The 11,625-nt window shown below is 42.7% G+C and overlaps 1 protein-coding gene across 1 annotated transcript in view; it reads right to left on the reverse strand.

Moving 5' to 3' along the window:
- Nucleotides 1-5,365, reverse strand: part of PPM1L (protein phosphatase, Mg2+/Mn2+ dependent 1L) — a 319,652-nt gene extending 314,287 nt beyond the window's left edge. Inside the window, exon 1 of the mRNA XM_070466500.1 lies at nt 4,187-5,365. Within this exon, the coding sequence (XP_070322601.1) occupies nt 4,187-4,585 (399 nt within the window). The 5' untranslated portion in view covers nt 4,586-5,365. The remainder of the gene's footprint in view (nt 1-4,186) is intronic.
- Between the last annotated feature and the right edge of the window lie 6,260 nt (nt 5,366-11,625).

Here is an 11,625-nt window from a genome sequence, read left to right on the forward strand (position 1 = left end):
GATCAGTGGTATTTCTTCTAGTTAATATAAAAAGTTTAAGAACAAAAAACACCTTTTGCCTGTGAATAAAAATTACAGATAAGTGCCAAAAACAATTTTCCTAGATAAACAGTATTTTATAATCTTATAATAACCTTTCCACATTAGTTGATACAATCTACACTTTTTTTCCTTTTTGTTGCTTTAACTTGCATTATACAGCAAAACAGTCGCTGCCTTGACTTTAGACACACACACATAGAGTCAACCATCTACCCATAGTATGGTGGTCAGAATGTCTCAAGGGCCCAAGGGCATCAAGTGAGAAAGCCGGCCCATAGAAACGCTAAAAAAAAAAAAAAAAGGCTCATTAAGACAGCATCTGTCTAGAAGCCACAGCCATCCTGAGTCTGGTCCTCAGCATAACGAGTCCAGAGACATAGCTTTGTCAAAAATAAACAGTGACTAGACTCAAGAGAACTAACTCATGTTAACTTAACTCATAAGAGGCTAAAGTACAAATCAGAATACCAATTTACCAATTAACCATAAAGAATATTCCTTTTTTACTTATCAGAAAATTTTCACCTGAAGCCAGGATGCTACTTCCCCAATGCTAGGATACCTGAAATTCTAAATAAATAATTGGTTCACCAAAAGTTAGAACAAGCAGTACTAGAAAAGTTTGGTGGATACCTAATGAAGTATCTATATCCAATATACAACTTTCTAATGATCAAAGTTGTGGCTTTCATGGGTAGAATCTCTTTTCTTCTGTTGAATACTGTTGCCCTAATACTGTGGACTTCTTGGTATCCAAGCTTTCCTCTTTCACATCCTTCTATCATCAAGTATTTTTCTAGACAGGCTATTAGACAACTGATGAAGGTGAACCTCACATGCATTATTATCCATATTTTTCAGACTAAAAACTCCCAGATAAAGTTGCTTAAGCAAACTTGCCAGAAGTCACAGACAGTTTAAAGCAGAGCGCAGATTGAAAACACATACATTTAACCTTGCAGTAAATGAAGCTTCAAGGTGTCCTTCCCAGGGTCTCTGACCTCCCTATTTGATTAAAATGACAATGTTCCAATAAGACCCTAACTATAACCGCAAGTATACCATAACTATAATTCCTGGTATACAGGTCTATCTCTCTCACCAAATTGAAACTCTTTGAGGAAGGGAATTGTATCTCATTCATCAGTGTATCCCTAGTGTGATATCTAGTTACCTAGGTAAATACGCAAATAAATTTGTCCACTGGTTTAACATAAAGACTATCAAACTGAAGGCCTTGAATAGCCACGCAGTCTTAGGAAAGTCACAACTTCTCCTGCCATCAGTAAACATACCATCTAAAAAACAGAATGAAATAGATATACAGGGTGGCTGAGGTTCTTTCTAAAAGCACTACGATTGAAGATGGGTCCTGATTTTTAGTAGCCTATCTTATTAGTCTGAATTATTATAAATAAATTAAATTCCTCATTTATCTTCTATACTATACTACAGACAATACATAGTTATATACACAGAGTTCAGAAAAAGCTTCCTCTTTTCTGAACCATACCAAAATCAAACAGTGGCACCCTCCTCTGGTGAATATTAAAGGAGTTAAACCACACAGAAGACAAGATTTAGATGGGGGGATTTTCTTTGAATGAAAGAAAAAGCAAGAGAGAAGCTACCTAATATTATTTGCCATCACATTCCCAATAGCAATTAAATAGCTCCTTTTTATAACTACATTTTGTCCTAAAACAAAGCCAAAACGAATGAACTGGCTACAGTCTGTACAATGTCATACAGAGAACAATTATTCTATTTTTCAGAGTACTGATAATACTTATTATTTTGCAGACAGCAAACTTTTTAATGGAAGGCACAATGAAACTCATTTCATAGTCTGGCTAACGATGATCTCCTTTATTATTTAAAAATTTAATGAAAAGCCTTATACAGGTAAAACATTTACAGTTAAATAAAAGCATTTATTATGGATCTTTTCTGAATGGTATATCTACCAGAAGATAATACTGAATTTTTCAACCTGAAATCTGTTGGAGTCTTCAACATTCAAGTTTTAGAATATCAACTTGGAAGAAAAGTTTAAAACACCCCACTCACTTACATGTTCAAAACATAACAATACAGCACACCCAGAGAAGCACAACCCAGAGTTTCACAACATTAATACTACATCCAGACCTTTAAATTAATAAAACTGTACTTTCTAAGACAAGAATCAGAACTGCCAACAATTTTAATGTAAAAGTATGTAATAAACATAATTTTTATTAAATGATTTATAAGAATCGAGGCACAGTGGAAACCTACATTACCATATGTAAAATAGATAGCCAGTGGGAATTTGCTATATGACTCAAGGAACTCCAGCCAGGGCTCTGCAACTACCTAGAGGGGTGGGATGGAGAGGGAGGTGGCAGGGAGTCTCAAGAGGAAGGGGACATATGTATACCTATGGCTGATTCATGTTGATGTTTGGCAGAAACCAACACAATTCTGTAAAGCAATTATCCTTCAATTAAAACAAATAAATATAAAACCAAATTTTTAAAAAAGAAGACATAAAATGAAAATACAGACATTCTGACTCAAACCAGGAAACAAATCAATCATTATATTGGCAACCTCCTCCTTCAGATATGTTTTTACCCAAGTACACAGTGGCCCTTCCCTCAATTAACTTCACATCTTGGCCCTTCCCTCTGTTAACTTCACACCTTTCACCTACTCAAAGGAAAAGAACCCCAAACTATATAAGAGGCTACAAAATTCCAATCCGTGAGAAAACTCCATTTTGAAACACAGAACACAGAAAGGGCTAGGGTGGATGAAAAATCGCAAAAATTTATTTCAGCTCTACCAAATAAACTTTCCAACTATTAGTAAGTTGTCATTCCTGACAAAGTTGGTTCCACCAGGCAGGCAGATGCAGTAAGTCGTAAAGATGAGCGGAGTGGTGGCTGAAGTGACTTGGTACCAAAAGAGACAACCAGCTAAGAGCTCTCTCAGTGTTCACCAAAAACAAAGAACAAGCTTGAAAGAGAATTCCTGCTACAGCCCACCCAGTGAGCATAAGCTCCAAGAAGAGAACGAGGGGAGGGCTGGACGGAGTAGGGGGTGGAGGGGAGTGATGAAGAAGGGGTGGCAAAGGTGGGGGGAGGGGCGGGGATACGAGTAAAAAAGCACGCTTAAAAAAGAAAGTATGCAGCTAAGAAACTCCATTCCAAACTGCCAGATTGAGATGGGGTGGCTGAACCACGTTCACCACTCACTTCGTCTGGCCGATGCCCAAGGACCAATGCCAGTTCTCGCTCCGACCTCCAGGAAATCTGAGCCCCGGCAAGCAATCAGGATGCCGCGGAAATGCTGGAGAGGAACCTGAACCTCCCTCTAACCTCAACTCTTGCCCCCGCATGAACCCCCGAATAAAAGAATTCAGAAGCAGGGAGACGTCTCCGTCCCACGCCGGCTCAGAGGATTTCGCAGGGATGAAATTTGGGTACCGCTACCTCTGCGGGCTTTGCCACCTCTTCTAAGGCCAGAGGGACCTCGGTCCCGCGCCTCGATCCAGCTAAAAGCGGCTGGCCAGCTAAGCGCTGCTGTCAAGTGGCCGGATTGCACTTGCAAAGTTAACGGAATTAGGAAGGAGCCCAGCGCTGCCCCCTCGGGTTCCTCCTCTGGGAGATGGAGATGGAAAGGACACCTCTTCCTCCATCCTCACTAAGCCCTCACTGACTCGGCTCTGCAGATGTTATCTTTTTCCTAACGAGAATCAAAGATACCTTATTCCTCCTTTGTGCCTAGTTCGGGTTCCAACCCATAACAGGGGCGCTGAGGCCCTGGACCAAAGTTGACAGTAGAAACCATTAACTCTCCCAGGAAAAGTAGCACAGTCATTTGCTGCGTTCTGGCCTTGAAAAACTTCCTAAATTATGAGTTATGCATGATCCTCCCTCCCCCGCATAGGACCCTCTGTACAAGAGGTCTGAATCCGGAAGTGTTTTTGACAACTTGGTCACATTTGGAAGTAGTGGCTCTGTCCAACCCACCCCCAGGTAGGTCATCACCACGCCCCTCGCACCCAGTCCTACCGGCTGCGCACACAACGTCCTGTAGTACACACACACACACACACACACACACACACACACTCAAAGTCTCAGAGAATTCCTACCTCGCCCCCGTGCCCGTCGAAGATCCCGAAGATAGAGGGGTGCGTCTTGTTGGCTAGGTCCGTAAGAACTTCGAAACGGTCCTCCATGTGGTCTCTCCGACCCTGGATGGAATACACCGCCACATTGTGGCTCTTGAACTCCCAGGTCTTGGAGAACTCAGCCTCCAGCACGTCGAGCCCCCCCAGTCGATCGTTCTGCATGATCTCGGCCACCTTGCCCTTCACCATCTTCACGGCGTCCCGGCTGGACTTGACGATGGTCTTCACCTCGTCCGTGTGGAAGAAGTAACTCCACAGAGCCAGGCTGATGCACAGCAGGAAGAGCGTCTCGGGTCTCAGCAAGAAGTAGCGCATGATGCGACCCAGGAGAGACAGCAAAGTCATTGTATCCTCTATCATTTATTATCGCTAGAGCCCCAACCACCAGCAGCGACGCGCGCCCCGAAGGCTGGCTGGGTCCCGGAGCACTGCGGGGACAGCCCGCGGGGAGGGAGGCGGAGCAGCAGCCGAGGGTAGGCAGGGGGGAGGAGGCTCACGGAGCCGGCCGGGAGGCGAACGATCCGGCAGCTCCGAGCCGGCCCGGCGAACAGAGGCAGTTTCCCTTTTGTCTCCCGGCCTCGGCGGCCCGGAGGCTAGCGCCCAGCGTACCGGCGCCGGTGCCCGCCGCCTGCTACCCCTCCCTACGCCCCTTTGTGAGGCGACGGCTGCAGCGGCCGAGACGCCGGCGGTGGCACAGCAGTCGCGGGTGCCGGGGCTGGACGAGAGGAATCAAGTTTAAGTTGAACCGGGCGGGTCTGCGGCGGTGGGCTGGAGAGTTTCTGGGCGCCGACGCCCGCGCGGCCCCTCGGCTGGGGCCCCTCGCCGCTCCCGGGAGCGATCTGCAGGTGAGGAAGAGCTAGGCAGGAGAGCCCGGCGGGCGAGGGATGCACGTCCCCTCGGTCGCCGCCGCAGGGGAGCGCACAGCGGGCCAACCGCTCCGAGTCCTTCAGACAGGCCGGGGGGAGCCTCAGAGAATAAAACTTTTGCGGGAGCCTGGGCAGAGGCGGGGGTACCTGGAGCCGGGGACGCAGCAAGAACGGCGCGGAGCCGCAGGCGGCCGGCCAGGCTCTGCCTGCCTCTCCCCAGCACCTCCCAGCTCCGCTCGGCTCGGCTCGCGCGCTCCCTCCTCGCGCCGCCGCTCGCGCTCGCCCCGCCCCGCGCGCGCTCGCCCCGCCCCGCCTCGCTCCGCCCCCTGAGCCGGGACTAGAGGCCTGGAGGTGCTCGAGCCGAGCTGTCAAAGGCCGAGGCCGCTCTGCCGCGGCTGGCGCGCTTGCCGCCGCCGGAGGTCCGGACGAACCGAAGGGGAGGGAAGGGGTGCGTCTGCAGCGGAGCTCGAGTGGATGGTCTTGTGTGCCTCCTATGCGAGCTCTCAGGACAATATAAAACTGACCCTGGTGGTCTGATCGGTGGTTTTCTGGGAGCCACGGCTACCGGCTGGAAAGCAGAGGGTCGCACGTGAGCGTCCCCCCCTCCGGCTGGCGGCAGGGTAGTGCGGTCCCCGCCTTGCCAGGCATAAGGCAAGCGAGAAGGGACGCACTTCTTGCTCGCAAAGCGAGGCAGAGAGGCTCGGACCCTTGGTTTTTTGTGACAGAGGCCTACCAGGATCTCCCGAGAGTCTGAGAGAGATCGTCGGACATAAAAGGCTTCTCTCGACGAGAAAAGATCGAAAACAGCAAGATATGAGGACTCAGAGCCACGTGGAAGTGCGTTCTGATAATAACCTCGGGAGAGTTGAGTATGGGCTGGCCCCTCTGCGAGTCGCAGCCCCTGGAGTGGGGACTTAGCCACGAAGGCCTTTCCGGAGTCGTAACCCTTCCACAAAGAGACACAGAGTCAGCTAGAATACCGAAACAAGGGAGCCTTAAAAGAAAATATTGTGTTGCTATCCCTGTCCAGGAAGGCGAGTGCTGATCGGCAGCTTCCAGTCCGACAATAGAAGCTGTCTGATTCCCAACCCAGCCAGAGGCTGTCTCCGCAAGCACTCCTGACTACGTTTTAAAAAAGTAAAAGGAATAAAACACTGGAGGAAAATACACCAAAATGTTAACGATGATTAACTACAGTAGTAAATTGTGGTTTTCGTTTTCTGATTTGAACTTGTGTCTGCTTTCTACAACTTTTCCAACGATTTTACAAATGTCATAGATTGCCATCTTAACCAGAAAAAAAAGGAAACTTTGACATTTCAATGACATATACAACATGATCTCAATTATATACATATGCATAGAAAAGGAAGGAAATGGGAAGAATTGTTAACATTGTGCTATTTTTGACAGCTCAGATTTGGTCTCTTGTTCTAATTTGCACTTTATGGTATTTTCCACATGATAAATAGAGAAATTAAGCAGTTTAGAAATGAATGAGATCATTCTGTTCAAAAGTCATAAGTCATGAAGTTCAAAAATGAGATAATGAATTCAAAAGCCTTCAGGAACTATAAAGCAAAGGTAATACACTAGTGTTATAATGAAGATAAGTTTATAATATTTCTTGCTGTAAATTAGCAAATGGATTTAGGGTGCATTATGAGTCTCTCTGTATGAATCTATTTTTCTGTGGCAAAGGCAACTTGCAGGTAAATTGATCAAGACTTCAAAACTACAAGTCAAACCAGGTACCAGGGGAAAAAATCCCAAACCTAGGAGTCCATCCAACCTGCCCGTAACATTACTACATTGATGACAGCAGCAGACATTCATGAGAGGAGGCATACCTAAACAAAGAAGAGAAAGGACTGTACTGGTCTCTCTGGATGTTAAATAACAAAAGAAAGGTTTGACTTGATTACAAATGTAGATATCCTGCAGGTTCTTTGGAGGTTTTCTATGACATTTACCTCTAAGTAGTTCATGTATGCATTCATTTGTGTGTAAATCAATAAAACAATTTTTCAAGTGGACCCTAAAGGCATTTTCTTATTTCTATTAAGAAATTAATCTAGTTTACAGAGTGATTTTGTAAATGTCCTAAGTAAGCTTTTTGTTAATTTACTGTGAATTTTTTTAATCTTTATAAAGCCATTGTTTATTGTATGACAGATCTGGGAACCTTTAGGAAATTAATATTTGAAATTTATGTCTTTTTAAAATTTTTATTGGTATATAGCTGATTTACAAGGTTGTGTTAGTTTCAGGTGTACAACAAATTGAATCAGTTATGAAGTGAGGTGAAGTGAAATCGCTCAGTCGTGTCTGACTCTTTGCGACCCCGTGGACTGTAGGCCACGAGGCTCCTCCGTCCATGGGATTTTCCAGGCAAGAATACTGGAGTGGGTTGCCATATACATCTATCCATTCTTTTTAAGATTCTTCTCTCATATAGGTTGTTACAGAGTATTGAATAGAGTTCCCTGTGCTATACAGTGGGTCTTTTTTGGTTATCTATTTTATATATAGTGGTTGGGAAGATCCCCTGGAGGAAGGCATGGCATCCAGTATGCCTCCAGTATTCCAGCCTGGAGAATCCCCATGGACAGAGGAGCCTGCGGGCTACAGTCCATGGGGTCGCAAAGAGTCGGACACAACTGAGCGACTAAGCACACATGGTGTGTGTATATCTACCCCAATCCCTCAATTTATCCCTCCCCCTGTGAATTTTCATATGTATTAAAAATAAATAAGACTTTTCTCTAGTGACAAATTTTAGCTTATTACTTGAGATTATAAAGGTTCTTAATGTATATCAACTTGTTGCCATTCTCATAACAGTTCTATGAAGAAGATAGAAGAGCTACTATCTCTGTATTTACTACTATCCCTGTATTTGTAAATACAAGGAAGATGAGGCACAAAGATATTAAATAAATATCACAATTCAGCAAATATGAAACTGGAAACTCAAACTCACTTCTTCTGACCACCAATTCAGTACCCTAATATCCACTGATTGCTCAATGACACTGAGATGATGAGTCTAACTTTTATACTTCTCTAGTAACACTTCAGTAGATCTCTGTTATAGAAATCTCAAAAAGAATACACAGGTTCTTTTTCCACAATCCTGACTTAAATGTTCAGGATAAGCACTGCACTAGGAATATTTACTTCACCCATCAAGAATATTTGTGGGGCAGAAGACAAGTGCAAGTAAACTGTCCTTTGTCTTAATGTAGAAGTCTCAAGATTTGTTACTAAAGTAAAATGCTATGTTAATTTCACAGAGAAGAGTACCTTAGAACTTACATTACACAAATACAAATATATTATACAAATACAAATACATTATACATTATGCAAATACCATGTCACAATTAAAGTGACATGGTAATTAACAGAGAGCTAATTGCAACCTAGGCTTTCATGAGATACAATAATAGTGATAAATAGCTACCAGGTAAATACCCATTTTCAACTATGCAATTAACTCGTGTCAACCTTGCAGGTTTATAAAGAACATAAAATACGGTGTATTCTCAGGGGAAAAAAAAAAGAGTTGTAGCTCTTATGTTTAAGAATTCTTTCAAACAGAGCTTGGTAAATCTATTTCCTAATGTGATGTTGATTCATGATGTCCTCGTTTCTTTTTGTTTTTGCCACCTATTACAAAATTATAAAAATCAAATATATCAGCTAAGCCTCTGAGCAATGAGTGTAATAGAAATTTTCTGAAATCAAATTTAAATGAAACTTTTACAGACAGAGAAATTCTCCACACATTTCAAAATTTCCCAATTATCAGTTTGATTTGTATTCGTAAATTGTTTCTGCCATATGCATATAAATATGCACAGAGTATTGAGGACCCTCTTACTATTATTCCATCAATATGCATCTGTATATGTATAACCTTTTAAACTAGACATACAAAAGAGTGGGTCAGCTATAAATCGGCACTTACCATCTACTTCTACAAGGATTAGCTCATGTGCTGTTCAACTGCTGACCCTCAGCACCCCCTGAAAGGAGCTGGGGTGGGGGGTAACTGCCAGGACAGGAATTCAGATAGTTAGATATTTTAAGGAGCCAATTTTATGAGCTCAATTCTTGTATCTCCTCATATCTAGAAAAGCACTAAAATCCTTCATGGTGATGACTGTTCCTTGTAACTAGCAGAAAGCATCATGAGACTAGCAGAAACCTGCTGGAAAAAATACATGCTTGAATGCAAGTATTCCCCCTTCACCAAAACCACATATATGCTGACTTTCCTCCCTATCTCTTTAGAACAGTTTAGAACAGTTTCTCAGAGCTATCTGAGCCGCTGTCTCCTAGGCAGCCATCCACATTTTGCCCCAAGTAAAACTTAATTTGCAACTCTCACATTTTTTTAAGTGGACAAGTGGGTGAAAGTATAGTTATGAAGCACAACCGTGAGTACTATACGCATAAACCTGACCTAAAAACTGACCAATCTTTGACCAACATAACAAGCTCTTTCCCTATCCTACCTCCCTGCCTGTCCTCCACAGGTAGCTAGCTGCTAGCCCGAATTTTGTGTTTTATCATCCCCTTGTCTGCCCCACAAATAATACATTTTTTAGTTTTGCTTGGTTTTGAGCTTTATAAGGGTATCTTACTTATATACAGTCCTCTGGTACTTGTTTTTTTCACTCAGCGTTATATTTCTAGATCATTCCACATTATTACATATAGTTCAATCATGTCACTGCTGTATAATATTCTACCATGTGACCAATCTATAATTTATGTGTTCATTTTCTCTGGACATTTGAGTTCTAGCTTTTTGCTATCATGATCAATGATTTCATGAGTTATTTTTGTGTTAGCTCTCGGTGCATATGTGCAAAAGTTTCTCTAGGGTGTATAACTAAGAATTAAACTGCTGAATAGTTGGGAATGAAAATGTTCAACTTTACAAGTTAGAGGCAAACTGTATTTGAAAATGTATTGTTCCTGGATCAAACCTCCTTAATATAAAGGACCATTATTATAAATTCTATCTTAAAAGTGATTTTCAATATTGGTCCCTTCAGAAAATGCTTAACAATGATCATGACTATTAAACCATTTTAAATGTTCAAGTGCTTCTCAAACAACCTTTCTAGCTGCAAAATTTAACAATAGGGGCTTCCGAAGTGGCGCTAGTGGTAAAAAACCTGCCTGCCAATGCAGATGAAAGATACATGGGTTCGACGCCTGGGTTGGAAAATCCCCTGGAGAAGGAAATGGCAACCTACTCCAGCATTCTTGCCTGGAGAATCCCATGGACAGAGAAGCCTGGAGGGTGCCTGCTGGTGGCTCAGCTGGTAAAGAATCTGCCTGCAATACAGGAGACCTGGGTTCAATCCCTGGCCCAGGAAGATCCCCTGGAAAAGGTGCCCTTTACGAAATGAATCTGTTTCAGAAGTACAATTAAGAAAATAAATCCATCATTTAAATAAGTATAATAATATGTCAATCTGGACTTACAATTTTAATGTCAGGTGTTCTGTCAAACGAACCATGGTGTCAAAAGACATCAACCATGTTTAATATCATTTTATTTCACTGGAATCCAAAAGCACAAGGTCCTTTCCTACAACCCAATTTTTTATATTAATTACAGAGATATATTAAAGATACTTGTTAAAAAAATAAATAAATAAAGATACTTGTTTTCTGAAGATTTGTTTTGTACCACTGCACCAAGTCTGTTTACAAAAACCACATTTACCCTAAGAATCCTTCATCTAATTGCCCTAGGCTTCTCTATGATAATTTTCAAAGACGCTTCCTAAATTATAATGTTAATCTAAAGCATTACCTAAATTTTTTTATTCTAATTAGCACATATCAACTACATAGCTGATTGCAATAGTTGAATAATCCTGCTTAAAACCATCAAATGACTTCTCACCACTTTTAGAATAAAGACAAAAGTCTTAACTATGGCTTTCTTCTCCTTCTCAGCCTTATCCTGTGCCACCAGCTCCCTCAGCCCATCTACTTCAGCCGCATCTGACTTCTTAGAAGTCCTGTAGAGCGCCCAGCTTCCTGTTGACTGGGGCCCTTTATTCATGCAGTTTCGTTTAGCTGGAATGCTGGCCTTTCCCGAACCCACTCTCCCACCCACACTCCTCCTAGTTAACTATTATCCCTCAGATCTAGCTCATACTTCACTCTCTCAAGAGCCTTTCCTGACCACGTGGTCTAAGTGAGGTCCCTCCTCCCCTCTCTTATGGCGCCTTCAGAGTGTTCATCAAAGTTGTAAATATATATGTTGGTGAGTTTTAAAAATTAATGTCTGTTTTTGACATAAAAAACAGACTTTTGGTTGCAAAGGGGAGGTGGGGTCGGGGAGGAATGAGTTGGGATTTTGGGATTAGCAGATACAAACTACAGAATGAAAAAGCAACAAGGTCCTATTGTACAGGGAACTATATTCAGTATCCTGTGATAAAACATAATAGAAAAGAAAATAATTAGAATGCATATTATGTATAACTGAATCACTTTTCT

Source organism: Odocoileus virginianus, chromosome 4, assembly GCF_023699985.2.
Source record: "Odocoileus virginianus isolate 20LAN1187 ecotype Illinois chromosome 4, Ovbor_1.2, whole genome shotgun sequence".
Lineage (NCBI taxonomy): Eukaryota > Metazoa > Chordata > Mammalia > Artiodactyla > Cervidae > Odocoileus > Odocoileus virginianus.